The sequence below is a fragment of the Ixodes scapularis genome, unplaced genomic scaffold (genome assembly GCF_016920785.2).
Source record: "Ixodes scapularis isolate PalLabHiFi unplaced genomic scaffold, ASM1692078v2 PGA_scaffold6__148_contigs__length_123643588, whole genome shotgun sequence".
NCBI classification, from domain to species: Eukaryota; Metazoa; Arthropoda; class Arachnida; order Ixodida; family Ixodidae; genus Ixodes; species Ixodes scapularis.
Window position 1 is genome coordinate 42,165,911 of NW_024609881.1, and position 21,639 is coordinate 42,187,549.

Below are 21,639 nucleotides of genomic sequence, written 5' to 3' on the forward strand. Positions count from 1 at the left end.
CTATTGGACACAAAAATAAACCTTGAATTTGAAGAAAAAACTATATAAAACTAAATTTTAGTTATGACTAGTGTTCTACGTTTTTTTTTTGTTTTTTTTTTCTACAATTTTGCTTTTTTCGGTGTTTATATTTGGTGTAAGACAAACCAAGTTCGGCTTTTATCGTGCCACTTGTTTAAGAAACTAGGATATAGGCCTGGGATGCTTCCAACTCTCAAAGCATACACATGTGATTCAAATGTGTACTGCTTGGATAACGTCCTTGTAACGATAAGAAAACATGGGCGAGAAAAGTTGAGTTGTTCCCGAAGGAAAAAGCAGCGCTTCGAAGGCACGACCTCAGCTCTGTTACGTCACGGAGCGGGGGAGGGGGGGGGGGGGGGGGGGGGCGCGTCAGGCGCACTTCTGGTCTGGGGCTGTTGACGGAAGTCACCATGCGGGACGTGCATTCCTGTGTTATTTTGAAAGAAGCCGGACAAAAGCCTGCCTTATCGTCGGAACGCCGCGAGTGATGCTCTAGCAAAAGAGTCGGGTAAGGTGAAGGTCAGTCTTCATGTGTTTTCTGCCAGCTCTGTTCGTCCGAGAACGTTGATAGGTGCCGTGAAAAATAAAAACCGGACGCCGTCAGACCACGATTCCGTGGTCTGATGGCGTCCGGTTTAACCCAAAGTGCGACCCACACGGCGTGTGGGACGCACTTTGGGTTAAGTTCACAATTCAATTGTGATCGTCAGATTTATTTGTTTCGTTCCAACATGAACGCGGGAAAACCTCAAAGTTGTACCAACCACCTACGGACAACGTTCAGTGCGTCTTCAAGTTCAAACGGCTGCCTGATAGTTTCAACTGTCGTCTGCTCATTCAAACGTTTCTACTTGTTGTCTGCTCGTTCAAACGACAGCGGCCCGTAAACAAACCGTTGAAACGGTAATTGCGATAAGAGGTAGGAGCAGGCCTCAATGTACTTTTTAAGTTTGTGGGTGGGTTGCGGTAAGGAGGCTCGGTGTTAACAGTAGAAACAAGGAGATGGTTGATCATTGTTACCAGTGACCATCAGCGACTTGTTATGCCTGATTCACCTGGTCTGATTCTGCTTGTGATTTTCAGTATCGACGTCGACCATCTCAGGAACGGTCCACGCTTTTGCAACACGGGCGACGTCGGGAATCAAAATAACGAGCAGAATCTCATCATGCAAAGTAGGCTTTAGTGCCCATTTTGCGGCGACCACGCGGAATGAATCGCCGCATGTCACATTATTCACGCGACATTTTTTCGGTGTAACCAGCCTCGCTAATTTCGATGAGGCCGTTAAAGTAACAAGACATTTCCAGGAAAACGTGGAATGAAAAATTATAACGCGAAAGAGCGCTCGGGCACTCACACCGACGCCGACAACATCGCCTCCCAATGATTTTGTTTATGGGCGACGGCAAGCTTCTTCCCACACTCCATTGCGCATGCGCGGCGCCGGTTGCGTCCGCTAGAGGCGCTCCGCTTTGTTTGTAAACATGAGTTGGTCTATAAGTAACAGGTAAAAACAATGCAAAACAAGACAAGTTCAAGTAGACGAAAGACAAACACAGCGCTGTTTACGACTTTCTTTCTCATCTTCAATATAGAGAAGTAATGAAGTGGAAAAATTGTTTGTCGCGCGTCTACATTTATTTGTGCCTTTTTGGCGCTGTTTTCTCCGCTAACTAATAAGCACCGAATTGCCCACTTTGAAGCATAATTTTTGTGTATCGGGTCAACAGAAAATAAAGTTGTTGATAAAGAGTTATATCCGTGAAGATCTGCTTTTTTTTTTTTCAAGAACAGCTCCCAAGTAAAGAGTTTTACAATCCAGTTTACAGTATGTGACCATATTTGAGCACACAACCCCTGCAACATTTGTTCCGTATAACCATGAGAATGTCATTGGAGCTTTTGGACCAACTCTGTTCAAAGTGGCTTGTCTGACAAAGGCCTGGTGTTTGAACTACCAATTAATTATTTTTTGTTTGTTATTGTTACCTGCGTGCTGATGCCTTGGGGATGATGCAGGACAACTGGAGAGCATTAAAAAACTCTCTGAAATCTACCAAGACTAAATTTGTTTTCTTTTTTACACTCCAGGTGAATTCGGCGTCACTGGTCAAAAACATCAAAGATGACAAGATTCAAGACGTCATATGGGAAGCAGGAGGTGGAGAATTTGACACCTGGCTGCTTGGGCGAATTGCACTCTCGGATAAGACTAGGGTAAGTTCCTGTTACACATGGTAACAGTTAACGTTAGATTGCTCAACTATCGGCTAGCTCCTGGTCAGCCCTCTTAGGAGCGCGCTCCCCCAGTCTCGGAGAGGTTCCGTCATGACCAGGACTTTTTCAAAAGAAATTTTTCAAGTGGTGGATCGGTCGCCTAGAAGGCGCTAGTTGTGTTCTATTTCTGATGTAAGTCAAGTTGATTCGTCTGTACATTTTCTCTATCTGAGACGTTTATCTAAATATTTAACGTCTAAGACGGCTGTCAATATTTATTGAACAAGAAGACCAAGAATCAGAATTTAAGACAGAAAAGTTTCTTCACAAAAAACAAATATATAAACAAAGTATGGGTGTGTTGCCTACGGAAAATTGCACTTGATTCCCATCTCGCCCCCATTTATGGATACTTCAAACACAAAAAAATCACTTCAGAACGTTTTCAAGAGAGTAAATTACATCTGCGGAAAAACTGTAAGCAACATAAACCAATAAAATATTGGCTGCATGTTTGGTCATTCTGCCAAGCACGTTTAAATGCGGTAACTTTAGAGGGATGCTGAACCGAAATCTGGATTCCCCAAAACACGCGACAAAAGCGTGCAACGGGATGCTACAAACACCAAAACATCACTAATACAGCGATATCTTGAACGGATGACCGTAATTTTCAAAAAAAGAAGCGCATTTGGCAGGAATGTTGACGTCATGTTTCTCCGAGAAGGAGAGGGAACGGCCTCGCGTCTTCTCCGCCTCGTGGCCTTGAGGGAGCGAAGCGAAGAGAGGAGGAAACTATGCATCTTGACGGTCACGCGCCTCGTCGGTCTGGTTCAATCGCGACTTCCTTTTCCGAAAATACGGCCGTCTCATTTGAAATATCGCCTTACTAGTAGTGTTGTAGGCATTAAAGCGTCCCGCCTACATCTCCAGCATTGTTTTTTTGAAATCCAAATTTTGGTTCACCATCCCTTTAGGGTTTCTGGTGTCTGGGGCGGGATGACCCTTAGTTTTCAAGTGCCTGGTGTGTGTGGTGGGCGGTGCTCTTAGTTCAAGTGGTGCCTAGGGCAGGATTTTTTATAAAAAAACGAACAGATTAGATTACACCACTGTCCCTTCGTGACACTGCGCGCACTTCCCTTCAGCACCACCCGGATACAAAGCCTTTGCGCTGCCTCTTCGGGTAACCGAGAGGAGAAGCGCTATTTCCTGTCCTTTTCACTCCTCGTTCTGCGAGCTATTTCTGCACCACCTGTTTTTGATCCTTTTTTCCTTGCCTTCTCCACCCTTCTCAGCTCCGCACGATTTCTTACGCCTGCTTCTGTTCCTCCCGTTCGCGCGTGCTGGGTTCGTAGCTGAGATAGTAGCGCACTCGGCTCCGAAGCCGTTGATTTTTTTTTTATTTCATTCTGTTTAGGGAATACATTTTGTCTGCACTGCCAAGGAAAAAGACCGGAAGGTCTGACGAGGGCTCGGTACCGCTACATAAATGAAATATTAAAAAAGGCAATGAAACTCGTCGACAGCAGAGCGCACTAAAACAAGAAGCGCTTTTAAATAAAATATAAGGAATAAGAAAATACATAACACAATGACATATATATCCCACATTTTTTTATAATATAAACCTATACGATAATTCTATAAAACAAGTAAGCATAGATAAAAAGCAGAGACAACAAAGAGGATAAAAGCAGATATTTCAGATCCGTTTGCAACATTTGTGGTCAACAATATTTCTTTCACTATGCTTTCGTATAGGTTTAGTGAAACATTTGACGCAATAAGTGTACGAAGATAATAGTTTGTCTAAACGAAGTTTGGAATTTGAAATAAGGGTCTTTGTTTTCTAATGTTTGTCCTCATTTTGTGGAGTACATATTTGTCATTTCGAGTGTTGTAATGGTGGTCGGGTCTATGCATGCAGCTGATAGCTAGGTTGTTGAAGTCTATCGTCATAGGATATGTAGAGTGAAAGTTTATATTTGTACAGTTGTTCAAAGATCAACATTTTATACTTCGCAAACAGCGGAGCGGAATGTACGTCATAAGCAGAATTGTGCATTCGACGAAAAGCTTTTTTTGTAGGAAATGCTGGTTCCTGTCACCGCTTGTCGTTTTTTCTTTCATCGTTCAGCGGTAACGGACTAACGGATTTACACAATTCGTGCTTATGCGGCTCCCTAGGATAGTTGGCCATATAACGCTACAGCTTTAAAAAGCTACAGCTTTATTTTCAAATAAGCTGCCCGGAAACGTTTTATTTTATTTTTTTTTAATTTTACCTACTTTGGTGTGTTTTCATTCAAAGTCATTTCTATAAAGGGTTTCGACGAGGGAGGTTGCGGAAGCTTTTTACGAACTTTGAAGTTCACCTGGTTCACCATCGATTCGAAGTTTTGGCAAGATTTGAAGACATGAAATTTTTAACAGTTTTGCCCGTTTGCGTTTTTAAGGGAAAAAGCACTGATATTCAATCGTTTATTTTAGATTATAGATAATAATTGATAATGATAGCGCAGCATAAAATTGTTTTTACTATTTTATTTCATAAGATGGGTGCCAAGGTTTTCTTTTTTTGAATCTTTTGAAGCGTTTACTCTCATTTGACCAACACGGTGAATGCATCTGCATATTTGGAGTGTTCGTTTTTCTATTGTAAGCTCGTTTCTCTTCTGCGCCAAGCGGTGTGAGCTCCATCTCGATTTCCGCGCATTCCGATAGTCGCCCAACTTAATGATATATAGTGAATAACGTTTCACTTATTTGGATTAATATAGTTGGGCGAGCCCTTGGTAACAGTTTAAAGGCATGCAGCTTGCGGTTGGAAAAAGACCGTTAATAATACTAAAAATATCTCGTAAAACGCTTTCAGCAAATGACCATAAATGCATCCTTGTTGGTTTTGAAACCAGACCGCAAAGTTAGCTATAAGTTTTACAGAGCTTTCTATTAAAAGCTATAAAAAAGGGCGACCTGGTGGAACTCGATCTTGGGCAGCTTCGCTTGGCTATTGCTGACCTACTATTAAAAATAACTTGTGTCGTTCTTTGTGCTCCCCATGGCTAAATCAATGTTGAGGATTGCAAAAACTTTTCCTGCAGGTTATATTCGAGGCTGTGACTGGGACAGAGACAGAACGTGGTTATATTGCTCTCGATGACATCAGGATATACGCCAACGATTCTTGTGAAACGTTTCCTAAACTCTCCCCACAAAATACTCCTGGTAAGTGTTTTCGTGTGGTCTCCATGCCTTAACTTTTAAGGACTCGTCAAATCATAGACAAGAAAAAATCGTCGGGATTTTGTGGAACCTTGGCAGCTGTGGTGTATCATATGATTTAGAGTAAAATTTTAAGGAACTGACTGTGTTTTCAGGGTGCTTCCCCACAGACTAAATCTAAATTCGATAACGTTTTCTCTCCTTAGAAATGGGCATAACTTGGTGTTTCAATTTCACCCAACATTATATGACCATGCACAAAGTGACCACGCATGTTCAATTGACAAAATCTGGTCATACTCAGCGCGTCATCGCTTATCTTCAGCTATATTCTATTCAGTCCGTTTTTTACGTCGTCAAAACATCCTAAAGACTACCGGATATCCAGTTAGCTCCTCGTCCGTGACCTGCGCACACGGGCGATAGAGAAATGAGAGCAGTAGACAATAATTATTACTCAGCAAGGCTTTCCCTTTGCAGGGTGATCCAGCGTTGGGCTAAAGCTCTTGACGGCCTCGGTCAGATTTCTTTCTATAGAAACGTTCGGAAGTTTCTAATTTCTTCCCAATTTATTCGCTTATTTGCCTCCTGCGCACGGGCACGCGTTTTCTGCTACAAAATAAAATTTAAAAAAGAGAGGGCGGTGTTTAAACAAATGATGTTGCAATTAAGAACCTATAATAAGAAACAATCAATTTCACACATGCGTTGTGGGTGTTGAGCACAGTTCTAATTTGGTTTCTTCTTATTAATTGAGACCATTGGTTGCTGCTGCAACTAGTACCAGTAATTTGTATTTCTATTGGCGCCCCTAATATTAACGTTACCGTTGTAACCATTATAGACAGGTTCATTAGGCCTAACCTGCATGCGACGTTTTTACGCTTATGCGATATGCGTCCCGTTTGTACGTGTGTAGATCAGTCTTGTACACATTACTAATATAATACTCGATTGCGATTACTATCACTCTTGGTTAAAATCATTAAATTATATTACTCGGCTACTTCAGAGAAAAAGTTTTTGACCCTTACTTGAAAAAGTACCGATACTTTTCCGATTACTTCGTATTTTTGAAAACAGCTTATCTTCTTGTCGGTTCGGAAAATGGCCATTTCGTACTGTCCATTATCAGATTAAAATCACCGGATTACAAATTACTCATCCTTGAATTCCCCACCTTTATTAGACCGTCGCCCTTGTCGGCTAGTTTCTTCGAATGTTCCTTCGTAGGAGTTCTGTTGATACAAAGGGTGCGATGAGGATAACGACGGAAACGTTGTAACGGTTAGAAATAAATGTATTTCTTTAAGAAGTTTTTGGTTACTTTTGGGATTACTATATAATTAATATATTCAAAATACTACAAATCTCCCTGAATCGGTGTCGGTTATAAGTAATTTGATTACCTGTTATAAGTAGCGTACTAATCTAGTGTTGGTGTATGGAGCCTGGAACGTGCCTTTTAGTGGTGTGTTTACTGCGTCCTAAAAACAGTAGTCCCTCGATTCCCGTCTAGTGACGTCCTAGAAGCGCCATGTTGTCTCCGGCCGCAGTCTCGGCAGTGTCACAGCGCGCGATGGTGGATGTAGCGGGCGCCTGTTCTGCAGAACCGGACAGCTCACAATAGCTTCAGTAGTTGGGCGCGACGACAACTCCGCAACGACAACAACACTCGCTCGTTCGCTCGTTTCCTTTTTAGCGTTTGCCCAAACCGGGTTGGGGCAATGTGCGCATGTGCAGGTGCGACAGCAGCGCCACCACATTGGCGATGACGTCAGAGAGTCGTGTTGGTGTATAGGTGAAATCGGTACGCTAAAACGCATCGGGCGGACACGCGTTCTAGGCAGAGTATAGTAGAGGTGCTAAAAACTGCCTTTCACGCTTCCAGCGGTAGCGTTCGGACTCACCTTCAGGATGGTGCTTCCACTCTATAAATTCCTGGCTTGATCCCTTCAAGATACAATTTTTTAGTGAGATGTCTCTGCGGAGAGGGCACGGGCTTTCTGGTGCGTCAGGGCACAGCCCCATGCAGGTGACAAGGCCTTAGTGCTTGATCTTCTACGTCATCTTTCGGAAGTCGGCGCCACTCACTGATTGGCAACGAGCACCGCGTCAGTGATCGACTGGAACTCACATCCAATCACTTGGGACACGAGTCCCGACCCCAAGGCTCACAAGGAACTTGTGCCCAGTCTGCGCCCATGCTGATAGTAGAACCAGCATTGCGACCTGGTTCTATGAGGCGTCACTGAAGATTGTTTGCTTCTGCATTTTTGTTTTCCCTCGCTTGCGAGGGCCTTCTGCCATTATTTGCAATATTTGCCACAACATCGCGACAGTCTCAAAAGTTCTGTGGTAATGCTTTGAGATTGTTTTTTTTGGAGTGGCAGGTGTATGATAGTATAGTTTGTTTGCGGAACGGTGTCGAGCCTGCGCATAAAGTTGAAGCTGCTATCAGGAACCTGGTGCCTCGAACTATGCTTGGTTGAAACGTGAAACAAAAAAGCGAGATGCAAAACCGTTACATCCGAAAGAACGGCATCTAGTGTTGCAGAACTCCCTCGAGGGTGGCGCCTCGCTACCATTGGTTGGAGTAAGCCAACGTGTGACAATAGCTACAAATGCCAAGAACGCTTTCGTCGGACGTTTCAGATCTGTCTCAATATATTTGAACGGTTAGAGACTGTGATTGAAAAAAACAGTGGGTAATGTGTATGTTAATACAACCCGAAGTTGGTCTGCCTCAAAAGGCGACGAGTCTCCCAGCTGTAGATGAGAAATTAAGCCAGTGCAGTACAACCGCTAGCCTGGGGTCCTGAACGTGCATCACGCAGTAGTGATACACGACCGCACGCCGGTACGATGCTCCTCCAGATCCAAGCGGGCAGGGGTTAGGATTGAAGCCAGGATCCTGGGTTCTGCAGCCTTGACTGAGCTTCACCGACCGACAATCCTGTTTTATGGAGGCCAGTGTTTTCAAGCATGACCAAACATGTGGCTGGCAATATCTTTATTCGCGCAACATATTCGCTGTTTTCGTAGAACTTACGCCGGTACAACGTTTTCTTTTCTGTTCCAGTGGACGAGCTCTTGAACTGTGACTTTGGAGATTGGACCTTGTGCAAGTGGGCATTCACTCCGACCAATGGAAGTGTTGCGTGGCGTTTTGGCAACCGGTATTCGCCAGAAACCAACATCGGACCAACTGCCTTACCTGCTGAAACTAAAGGTGTAATTTTGTTTAAAGAATGATATGCTTTTTAATGAAACCCCTTCCCCCTTCCAACATTTTTATCCATCTATCCATCCGTCCGTCCGTTCATTTCTTGCTAAATTTAGCGGGGAAGTTGAGATCGGGTGACCGACGCACCAGTCAAATTTCCTCGGTAAATGAAATGTATGTAACGTGACGAGTACATCAATTCAGTGTTTCCGCTTATCTTGGCGGGAAAATATTCTCAATTGATGCGACATCACGAAACTTCTACATCGACTCAATTTCTCAGTTAAATTTGAGCGGGAAAATTGATGTCACGTGCTTTGACGTGTCTTATTATACAAACTTTGTTTTCCGCTAAATATAGCGGTAAAATTTATGCCAGGTGACGTTTGGAACAAGTCAGATTATACCGTTAAATGCGGTGGGAAAATTCATAATTATTTAAAGTTTTTTCGCTCCCCGAAACTATATAGTGTATCCTAAACCTAAGAGTAACGATCGCGGTAAGGAACGTTTGCTCTAAATATATATATATATATATATATATATATATATATATATATATATATATATATATATATATATATATATATATATATAGAGAGAGAGAGAGAGAGAGAGAGATAGAGGAGTTATTTATTATGGAGATGTTGGTATGGAGGTTTTGTGGTGTAGAGGTGTAGAGGTTAACACACCCGACCGGACATTGGGAGGCCCAGAGTTCAAATCCTGGCTCCGCCGTTATGTTGGCTTTCGGCGGGGTCCTGAAAACTTTGATTTTTTTATTAATTGGATTAAGTACGGTTCATTCATCTGCATATGTCCGTTTATATCCCCTTTGGAGACCACGTACGATAGTGTGAAGTGGCCGTGGCTATGGGTGATTTAATATCAAATCGTGCAGGCAAAAAGGGTAAAATTTTTAATTTCGCTGAAAAACATTAATGTTATGGCGTTGTTTCTGAAAACGCAGCAGCCACAAACCGCAAGTTTGTCGGTTTTTGTGTTCTCGACTTAGGAAGTTTAAAAGAGGCCGTGTCGGAAAGCAGCGTTTTTCACATCCGCCGTCGTCGGATGTTTTGCACAATCTCCCGCCGTGAATTTTCACTCCACATTCTATTAAATATTTTCAAGCACTCTGTGCGCGCATTTAAAACGCTCTAGTACCATGAAATAATTTTAGGCGTTTTGCTTTTTTTTTTTTGTAAAAATGGCAAAAACACTCCCTCGGTTAATTGTTGACGAAATTTGACAATAAAATACTGGCGATCTACGAGGGTTACATAATAATTTTCTGTCTACGGAGAGCCCCAAACACACTCTTTATATATAATATAAAATGACTCAGCTGTATAAAATATTCTTTGCGGGACGTTTACGTTAATATTGTGCGAAAATTAAAAAGTAGCAATTTTGAAATGGATTTTGTCAAAAAAAAACGAGTTTTTATTTATTTTTTTTTGTTAATATGTAGTTATGATAGCTGTCTACTCGAAAATCAAGTCGAGAAAGTGTTTATTTTGTTTGTATGTTCTATATTTAAGCCTCAAAATATCGGAAAAAGACGTCTTCGTTTTGCAAGACCTAAGTTAGACATAGCGACCCGTGCGTTTCTATGAAATGTGAAAAAGCTTTCTTGAATTTTTGCTTGCGTTTTGTAATCAATTATGAACGTATTTCGTGGTATTGAATAGTTACTTATGTTTTGATAAGAGCGGGAAACCACGAGAAACATATCTAACCAAATTAGCAGCCCTAGTAGAACTTCAATATCCAAGAGGCACAGACGTTGTATTGTTTCGATTTATAAACCTTTCACTGTAAACTAGCATGACTAGCTATTAGCTGTCATACTACTAAGACATAGGAAGTCACCACATCATTGATATATTATATACAATTCTTTCCGAAACCAAACGTTAAGGTTTGTTCACCGCACATCGCACAGATCACCAGGCAATATCCTTTCACTTCCGTAATAAACGAAAGTGATGACACAGAAACGGTCTGAAACACACGGAGAGAGTGTCACGGAGACAGGTAGGGAATAAAAATAAGTAAATAAGAACAAAATTACCCAACTCCGATCTCAACAAAAATTGCGTTTAAAAAAAAAAAAGTAAAAGATTTAGGTCCGAGCGGTGGCAAGGCGATAAATCCACGCCTGGTGGAGGGTCACACAAAGAAGTAAACGACACGTAAAGGTAAAAAAAAATTAATAAAGACAGAAAAACTCAGCCGCACATGGCAAGAAAAAAAACCAACTCCTCCGGGCATTTTTCAAATGGGACACAACCAAATGCGTGCCAACACGCTCTCTACAGCACCGTCAAGCCGATACGCCATGGCGAAATAAACCCAACAACTAAACAACGCTAACAAACAGTCAGTAAGAAAACATTAAAAAAAGACGTTCAGAAAATCCGCATCCGAGAAACAATGTTCAGCGGGGCGAAGAAACACGCACGAAATAATAAAAAAGTCTTAACTGACCGACGCCGAGTCCAGTCCCACGACACTGAAGCCTGGCAGCATGACGGCGCCCAGATGATGCTTGAGTCTGTGCTTCACCCTATTACGCACATCCACGATGGCTGTGCGGAACAGTGGCTGTGCGGAGCAAAATGAAGAATTGATTCGAGCAGCGATGCGCGAGAAGGTAACCGAGACGTAACATGTTTCGAGCTTCATATCGGGAAAGGAGATTTCGAGGTAGTTACAGCAGTTACTCAAAGGTTCTCTTTCCCCTTTCTTTTTTCAAAAGAACATGTCAGCTGGCGCTAACTTTTCATATCGAGAGAAGGCCACTCTTCACAAACCGTTATAGTTGACAAAAAGGCTCACTTCGACCCAACTAGTCTCCGGGCAAAATAAACGCAAGCATATTTACCAAGAGGCTCGCTTTTAATGTCAGTCTCCGGGCTTTGCTGTTTCCAAAATAGAAAACCCTTCGTTGCTATCGGATCACCGCGGAGAGAGATAGAGCACGGCCGTTTCAAGGATAGGGCGCTCGAAGCTTGGGCAAATACGCGGTATCGTTTCACGTGTGCACGGATGGTTGGTTTAAAAATGTCCCCACATCCCTAACGAAAACGGCCCATCTTCGTCGGTGCATGTGGGGGATTTTTGTCCCGCGCCGCCGGTTTTAGCGCGCAGGCGGCGTTGTTTTGGCCGGCAGAACTGTTGTTGACCGTCGATATTGTAACGCCGTGGTGTGGGCAACAGTTCCTTTGCTTTCCCTTCTGCAATACTCTGACCGACTGACTCCTCGTGCGTGGCCGTCACTGTTGGCCGCGTCAACGACTCATTCGCACCATTTCACTCCTCGCGACACAGGGTGCGCTGCTCGCCTTACTGTCACGGGCCGTCCTATCTAACACAACGAGCGCGAAAGGTCGTGTCATCCGCTGGTTCCGAAAGGGCGGTACGTTCATATAGGCCAATGAAGGCCCCGAATGAATACGACGTCTGCCAATTTCTACATATTAAATGTTTACGACGCCTGCTGGTCTGTTAAGAAGTGTTGCTTTCTCTTTCGAACTCCTGCAATGTAGCTTGCCGCGTATACATTTTTTTTAATAATCAATAAATATAACAGTGTGGAACTACTGTGTTTCATTTTTATGTGGGAACGTTGAAAAAAGGCAAAAATATTTCCAAGTTTGTGAAGACGCAATGCCCTAGCCCATTTTGAGCCGTAAAAGCACGTTTTTGTACGATCTTGATGCTTAAATATTGAACATCCAAACAAAATAACGCTCTCTCGACTTGCTTTTTGTGCAGACAACTATCATATCTACATTTTAACAAAAAATAAAAACTTAATTTTTTTTTTTTAGAAAATTGGTTTTAAAATGGTACTTTTTGGTTTTCGCATAACATTAACGTAAACCTCCCACAAAGGATATATCATACAGCCGAGTCACTCTATAATATACCTAAAGAGCGTGTTTCGGGCTCTCCGTGAACATAAAAAAAAAAATATTAATGTAACCCAAGTAGATCGCCAGTATTTAATTGTAAATTTTCGTCAACAATTGACCGAGGGGGCGTCTTTGACATTTTTACAGAAAAAAAGCAAAACGCCTAAAATTATTTTATGGTATTAGAGCCTTTTAAATGCCTTCACAGGGTGCTTGAAAAAATTTAATATATTATGAACACAAAATCGACGGCTGGAGATTGAGCGAAACATCCGACCCACGACGGATGTGAAAAACACTGCTCTTAGCCGCGGCCTCTTCTAAAATTCGTAAGTCGAGAACAAAAAATCCGAGGAACTTGCGGTTTGTGGCTACTGCGTTTTGAGGGACGACGCCATAACATATATTTTTTTTCAGCGAAATTAAAAATTCTACCCTTTTTTCCTGCACGATTTGAGAAGAAATCACCCATATATATTTATTTAATTATTTGTTACATCTTCTTTTGAAGTGCGCGTAATTTTTGTGCTTATGAATGCTTCCTGTTTGATAAGGTCGCGAAGAACAGAAAATTCCACCGAAAAACGAGGTATATAACAAAACAGTTTTGCATTTGAACGCAGGTTTCTTTTTTTATCATATTACTTGGAAAGTATTTTTCTTTTAACGTGTTGCGCGTTAGCGCCGATCACACTCTTGCGACTGAGTAAGACCGAGAGAGATCAGACCGGTTTTTAAGCCTTTTGCGACTTCTTAGGACCGGATGCGCAGCAGTGGAGCTGATCCTAAGAGATCGGAAGAGGCTTAAAAACCGGTCTGGTCTCTCTCAGTCTTACTCGGTAGCAAGAGTGTGAACGGTCCTTTAAAAGAAAACTAACAGCGTACAAGGAGTTGCCCATTGCACGTTGTTAGAGATGTTTATGCGTAAAACAAGGATTTTTGCACAGTGTGGACTTTGTAGTGTTTTGGCGTGGTCCCATTTATTTTTGTATACAATACAGTTTCGCATTAACTCCGTTTAAACAAATTGCATTTTCGGAACTGTTAACTACTTTTTTTTGTTTTGTTTTACGATTGCATAACTACCGCGATTTAGCTGCAGTGGCGCCCCGATTCACATGTTTTCGCGAAAAAATTATTTCAGCTATTCCTGGAATGTGCTTCAACAGAAGTGAAATGTATCCTTTGGAAAAGTAAATGATTTTCGCTCACTTTAATAAATATTTCGCGCGTACGTACATTCCCGTAAAGCACACAAGAATACAGGCCACCCCAAACATACAGATGGAGCTGGGAAAATCACAGCGCATGTTCAGAAACTGTTCTACAGCGAAGCAAGCGGAGATGCTAGCGCGGAGAAAGGCGATTTTAGGAAAGATCTATCAGACCAGATCTATAAGACCTTAAAAAAAAAAAAAAAAATTCTCCCTCAGCTCGCTGCCATCTCTTTCTACTGGACCTTGTAAAACCTTCTAAGCATTCACAGTATACCTTTGTTGTGCGGTATATCGAACCCCGCGCATGAATGCAGAGCTCAGTGACTCAGCTTTTTTTTGGGCCGGGTGATAAAAGCGGGAAAGTTCCATACTCCGCTAAGCGGATTGAGTGTTTGAGTGTAAACAGTGGCTAAAACACTACAGCTCGATGGACCGAATCACGCAGCTCTAAAAGTTCTTCCTCACCTCGACCATCGCATCTATGCGTTTGCTATTAGCGTTTAAAGCAATCTTGCGTCAAGAAATGCGTAGGACCGCCCTGTGTTCATTGAGCGCGTTCGTTTAGCTGGTCGCTAACCTAACGTAACCGAACCGCATAAAAATGACGTCATGATTACGCGCTTGTGGTGCGGTTTGATTGGTTCCTTCGGATCGCGGTCTTTATTGTGCTCGGGCTTGTTGTGAAACGAACTATATACGGAAAATAAATCTCCGCCCTGACACTGTGTTTTACGTGAGCGCATGAAAAATTATGCTTAATGTCGAAGGGCGTAGATTTCTCTTTTTTAGGTGGGGAAGTATAGTCTGTCTAGGGGTTCACCATTCGTAGACTAGCTATTAACTTTTCCAGGTGTTTTAGGGAAAGCACAGACACTGGGGTTCGTACATTCTAAGAAACCTCAAGCCTCTATACTTACCCATAAAGAAATTACGACAGCCAATTGCTTCGATATATGGAGATATCCCGCTGAATGACGTGGTTGAAATATGTTTTGACCCAAACACAATGTCTACGGTGTGGCCCTTAACGTGGCGTTTCACCATGTTTGGTGTGCCGAGGCGCAGACGGCCTTTCTTAGGTCTAAACATACGATGCACCCCATCCTTCGCCGGGTTCCAGATTGTAGCGATCGGCTCTTCGCAGTCCTTAGCGGCGAAGTAGACGTGCCAGATATCTTCGAGCGTGTAGGTTCCCAAACTGGCCTCTTAGGAACCCAAGAGACCCCTCAGTGTACCCTTACAGGTTCCTCAGGCTCCCCAATTTCCCAAACTGCCCTGGAAACCCCAGGTTAAGCATACTCGAAGTCTAGCATGATCTTAGCAGGTGTAACCCGCCTAAATATGCCCCTGTACCAAGCACTCTCTGCACACCAACGCACTATTTGCACACACACAAAAAAGTTTTGTTTGCGTTAGGTGTGGGCGCGTGCGCTGAAATAAAATTCGGGTGGAGCGATGGGTTTGAGAAGTGCTTCTGCTTGACGTCAGCGTGTTGAGTCCCCTTCCTTTCCCATTCCGATTAAAATAAGGCAATCAAGCCGCGTCAAAAGTGCGTCGTCATGCCGCTCGGCGTTCTTCCTTGTTCACTACTTCCGACTAAGCCAGTCACGGGCGGACTATAGCCTCTACACTATTGTTTGCTAGGTATGTTGGCTTCTGCACTGTTTCATTGCATCAATGCCCAGAGTGAGAGGGGTTTCTTGGCTGCCCTTCGAAAACGATAGAGTTCCTCAAAACAAAACAAAAAAACTAAAAAAACTTTGTCTTTTTGTGCAGAAAAGCAACATGAGATATTTATCGCCATTTTACGTTTCTCCAACAGGTACCTTTATCTTCGCATCTGGTGCAATGAACGCCAAGAACCATGACTCTCTGGGACTGACGTCCCCGAAGGTTCCCGAGCAGACGCAACCTGTTTGCGCCACGTTCCGATACCACTTGTTCGGCGCCCTGGGAACCTTTTTGAAAGTGTCCTTGATGAAGGAAAATAATGATGATGAGGGTCGCCCCAGGGTAGCTCGTCAAACCTTCATCTTACACAAAGGCCGAACTACCGTCGACCGCTGGTTCACGGTGCAGCGAAATCTGAAAATGAATGGCGAGTTTAACACGGTGAGCATTTGCTTTAACAGCTGCATGATCTCTCGAGATAATACTACGGTCAAAGAGAGCTTAAGGAACACAGGACTTGGCGAATCGCGAGAAACTCATACTGGCTTTGCAGGCAATGAGAAGGCACGAAACGGGAACATGAGCCTTGTCGCGTTTTTTTTTAAGTTGTCAGTGACGCAGAGATTCTGGTGCCGATAAGTATTAACTGAAACTTAAGAAAACAGGTCGCGGGAAATCCCGGGCAACTTGATTTGTTGTGCAACCATTAAGATTTCCTCTTGATCCGATAAAAACGGCGACGATAAAATATTGATTCAAGAAGTATAATGATAGTAGGGCAAGTCCTTACTTAAAATCGAAAGAATAAAACGCGGAGGACAAGCACAGAGCACCCTCTGTCATTTAGCAACAGCGTTTACTTTGGGCAGGAAATTTGCACCCTGAGCGAGATCCCAACTACGATAAGGTGTCTTGTGCTTGTCCTCTGCTTGTCGTCCGCGTTTTATTCTTTCGATTTTAAGTATTCATATTCAACCCGCTCGCTTTTACCACTCCTATAGGACACTTCCTGTGTTTTTTTTATGCACTCAGCAAGTGTAAACATTGCGAAAATTACGATTTTATTTTAATTTGAAGAGATGGAGTTTTTAGGAACTTGCTAGAGCAACAGACGCGCTGTTTATGAAAAAGCTTGTAAGTCTACGTTCCCAGCAAACACGGGAATAGCGAATCACCGCGATAGGCGAAAAAATGGCAGCGATTTAAGGGATAGAGATGACGTCTTCAGGCGAAAATGCTATCTGCTCAGATCACGATTTAGTGGGGAATCGTGCTCTCGACGTAGTTATTCGTTGCGCTTTTTATGCAGAGTGCGATAATAGGCTGTATGTGCGTTTTGCACGAATGTATACGCAAAAGCCGTTTTTATAAGATATGCAGCTATTACTGGAGTAAATACAGTATACATGTGGTTGCAATTTTCTGAAAAATCCAACTTGAAAGGAAAGAAAAAAGGCTAGCGGGATTGAGCGCAATTGTGTTCGGCTAGGCTATCCATCCTCTTCTAGTTTTAAATAAGTCATGAAAAAAAAAGTGACTGCAGGATACACAATGACCCTTGACTAACACCTGCTATACACAGAGCGCAGTGTCTCGATTTGTTTAATATTGTGGCTGGTGTGTCATTTTTTTTAATATTAGAATTATAACTACTCTATTGTCCCGGAAGATAATGCCACGTGAACAAATGTATATGTATAGGAAATCACTTTTGCAAAAGTGATTCTTTCATGGTCCCCTGCTACATATCCCAGCGGCTTCTTAAGCAATCGAGAGTCTTACTTTTTTTCTAGAAGTATGTTCAAATGCAGAACTTTATGTATTCAGTGGCAATAATTCGTATCTTTTTAGCTTTTAATTATATAAAAATTGAAGAACATTATGAATTATAGTGACTTTTGATAATGCAAGGCGTATACTTATACTCGTGTAAAAGTGTTAAGGTATTTTGTTTAAACAATCAACGGTAATGATGACCATATATGTCCATTCTGTGACACCTGTCTTCAATATATATATGAATATATATATTTTGGGATATATATATATATATATATATCCCAATATATATATATATATATTTATATATATCTCAAAATATATATATTTTGAGAGGGACAGATATATATGAATATATATCTGTCCCTCTCCTTGTGCGCTGTTTAATTATGTATGAATATATAGTTTCTAACAGTAAGAAAGACCCATTCGCGGAGGCACTTTTATGCGGCCGTGCTAAGCCCATTTCTGCCAGAGTTACTCTATTTTAGGAGAAAACTAAGCAAACGTTAATTTATTTCATTAGCATATTCAATGTGCCCCTGGCCAAAGTGAACCCAGCAAACCCTTGTGTAATTAATTTTTTTACTCTTGGCGACTATATTGATTTGCCTGTAACAAGAAGTTTTATTTTAAGGGTAATAAGCCATTCATACCCTAAATGTTTTATTAGCATGAGTGTTCCCAAGTACTAGAATCTATAATCCTATAGATGGATTCAAATGAGCAGGCTACTAGTGGTACCTTATATAAGGTGTCCCAAATAACTTGCACCAAACATTAAAAAAAATGGAGCGCGCTACGGGGGTGAAATTAACGCATGTTAAAAAACGTCCTAGGAAAGTACACGAATTTTCAGTGCGTCTAGCTATTTAATGATTGACATATATAAGCTAACTTTTTATTCTTCGTTTAAGGGTCGAGGTGCAAATTACAATGTTGTGGAGCCCATTAAGAAACACCCATATAAGGTGTTTGCTAAGTGACGGGCCTTGTGCGCTTCTTTTTATAAATGTAAAAAGAAAGCCCGCGGAACATCAATATATATATATATATATATATATATATATATATATATATATATATATATATATGACGTGACACCGTGCCCGCGCATCGAGCTTGCGGAGCTTCCAGAAGTTGTTTGAAGGAACTAGCGTCATCTCACCACTTGCGCCCTGTACGAGAAAGGGCTTCATGTTGGTGTAGGCCCCAAAGATAGCCGCGAACACCTGCTTCCGCAAAGCTCTATCTCGAACAGCGCGCCACTGATAAGGTGGTATTCCCTCCTTCAAAGCACGGCTGAGAGCGCTGCAAGAACGACTGGGGAGTCCGTTGTCTCGGGGTCTTTTTTTTTTTATTTCGCAGGCCTCCTTTTTGGTGTTTCTCGATGCGCTCTAAAACCTTGCAATTCACAGCGCGGTGCTTAAGTAAAATTATTACAAATATAGCTAATTATTCTTAAGCAATTGAATAGCCAGGATCACTAAAATATTTCGTGCACCTTTGTAAAACGCTTGCTAACAACAAACAGTTGATTTCACTCTTCAAATCTCTTCGTTTTCTTTTTCCTGTACTGTTTGCTAGAGGTTGCTTGGGACGCAATCTATATCACAAAGTAAAGCCAATGAAAGAAAAGATCACCGAGAAAAAAAAGCAAACTAATTTTTCTTTGTCTCCGGGGAAAAGCTACGCAGCCTTTCGAGAGACCAGAATATAAGCTTACATTGATTTAAATTTTTGCACAATGTAGCAGTTTTTATTAAAAGCAGCAGTGCCATTTATGCTCCCGGCACCTCCAACGTAAGTGATAGGTACTTCAAAGAAGGGCGCTCTGATGCAGCCAGATAGTTCCGTTTTAGTGTCAACCATATTCTCATGACTCTTGAAATACTTACAAATTAGCCGGGATAACACAAATTATAGGTTTTCATTATTTTCGGATCAGAACGTCTTAGAATTAAACGCGTACTTCCTTAAATATATCGTGAAAATTGAAAATTTGGCCGTGAAGGGCTGAATGCACTACGTGAAAAGTAATTGAATATATCGCAATCCGCGAACTAACTATAAACTGTAGCCCACACAACACTGGTTATATTTCCCCTGCTATTCTTCAAGTGCCGCTCTGTAAAAATTATTCATTTCGTCTTCCTTGTGTAACTCTACTTGAAAACAAATCTGCTAGAGAAGTGCGGAGTAACCACGTGCGCATGTGCATTGAAACATACTTGAGTTCCGTGAACGCATTTCACATGAGTGAACGATCGGTTGTTGGGTTGGTAGATGAGCTTTTTTAAGCAGCCGTCGAAAGGCCTGTGAGCATTTGTCCACATTCGATGGTTCGGCGAGGAGCTTTCCTCCGGTGAGCTCGTCGCCGTAGCCCGTACGGTGGCGGACAATGCAAGCCCGGGCGAGAGCGTGGCTCTGAAGGCGTGCCGCGCCATCCATCGGAAGAATGTTCAACCTTTATCGTGGCTTCAGCGGCTGTTCAAATTTGGTTATCACTCCCCACTTGTCCAGCTCTGAGGCTAATTAAAGCGCGGCCGAATCCATCGGGTCGGCAGGACGAGCGATCAGATTTTGGGTGCATGATAAGAATTTCGCCAGATCAAAACCGATAAGGTTTTTTGTTTTTTTTATTTATTTCTCTGAACATTTTCACTATCGTGTGATCAGCAATTCATTGCCGACAAAATGGAGAGTAACATAAAAAAAGGAACAACCATTAAAATGTCGTTTGCTTACACAATCGCATTGACAATATTTCAACTCTCTTCCCTCGATAGCATTGAAGGTTTCCGTAGCCGCGCTCTCACCAGGGCATTATGATTTGGTTCGCGACTGTACTATCATTTAGAATATCATTTAATATAACGAACAATGTTAATTGCGCAACCCCAAAACGTTATTCGCCGAGTTTTATGCGAGCTTTTTTGTTCACTATATGAAATTTTTTCTTGAATATTATTGGTACTTTTGTTAATTGTACAATTTTGGCTAATTTCATGACTCACTTAGAACAGTGTGCAATGACATCACTGAGAGGGCATAGACAACTCCACACATGTTTTTTTGCGCACCATGATAAAGGGCGTAAACTGTTCATGAGATTATTAAATAAGCAAGCTGATGATGTTTCACCTCTCTCTTATAGATTAAGTTACAGATTGACATTAGTGAAAAACAGCCTTCGGAGATGGCGCTCGGCCCAATGGAGTTTGCTAGCGGAGTTTGTCAGTTTCCGACAGACAGCTTGGGTAAGCAAATCGCGAGCATTTATTTTTTAGAGTACTGAGTTTACGAAACGACGGTGGTTGGTAGACAGGCGTCCAGACATACTGGAAATAGGCTGTTGCAAACTCCGACTGCGTGGAGCGCATTTTGGATTCAGTAACATATTTAACAATTTATTGCTTCCCCATGGAATTTCGAAATGAACTGTCCTACCAAAGAACATCGTATGTAATGCATGCCCGGGTACGCTCCAGATTACGTTTTCTATAATGATTATTAAGATAGTTTTATTTTTTTTATTTTTATCTTTGACCAGCAGTGTGTGAATACTTATTGTTGCTTAAATACGGTGTATTCTTCTCCATTGCAGATTTGAACGTATTTGCTAGATTTTTTGAGCGCAAATGACACTTGTTGTTAAAATAGGTCGATGCATTTTCGAGTTTCTTTTATTGTGCTTTATGTTTCTAATGCTAAATTGGTAATGTTTTATAGTGAGATGCAATGTAGTAAAGAAGAACTTTTAAAAGAAAATAGATATAAAGATTATTATAAGGCTATTAACCAATCTAAATTGTATCTCATCAAACATCTTTGGCAGGCTGGTGTGATTTCGAGTACGACACCTGTGATTGGACCCTGGATGAAACCAGCAGCGGCTGGAAACTCAATTCAAACCACCTGCTCGGTTTTCACTCTCGCGCCCGTTCCGGACCCCCCGATTCTAGTAAGTTTTTTTTTGTTGGCGTCTGTAGTCATTCGCAACCTGTGCATTTACCTACATCTTTTTAAGTTAGTCAACAAAATATGCCGCTTAGAATATCGATACTTTATTACCGAATAGTCTTGTAAGAGCCATCAGTGTGTTGCTTTGTGCAGAGAGTGATTCCAAGAATGGATCTCGTGAGCATTACGTGCGATGTTGGGAGCTCGAGGCATATCGCTTCACTTTGTCGCGGAATTATTTTAACATTTCTAGAGAACGGAAAAGCGTTTGTACTATTTAAGATACAGGTTCGGACGACTACCAACAGTGATTATTTCGCAACAAGGTGGTTTATGTGTCGTCACTCGGACTTATATTGGTCAATTAGACCAATATAAAGTAAAAAAAGATCTT

At 41.9% G+C, this 21,639-nt stretch overlaps 1 protein-coding gene across 1 annotated transcript in view; it reads left to right on the plus strand.

Moving 5' to 3' along the window:
• The window catches only part of LOC8037160 (MAM and LDL-receptor class A domain-containing protein 1-like), a 233,604-nt gene that overhangs the window by 46,467 nt on the left and 165,498 nt on the right, over positions 1–21,639 (plus strand). Inside the window, exons 11-16 of the mRNA XM_040210516.3 lie at positions 2,119–2,244; positions 5,349–5,472; positions 8,552–8,701; positions 15,655–15,944; positions 20,440–20,542; positions 21,121–21,246. Of these exons, the coding sequence (XP_040066450.1) occupies positions 2,119–2,244; positions 5,349–5,472; positions 8,552–8,701; positions 15,655–15,944; positions 20,440–20,542; positions 21,121–21,246 (919 nt within the window). The remainder of the gene's footprint in view (positions 1–2,118; positions 2,245–5,348; positions 5,473–8,551; positions 8,702–15,654; positions 15,945–20,439; positions 20,543–21,120; positions 21,247–21,639) is intronic.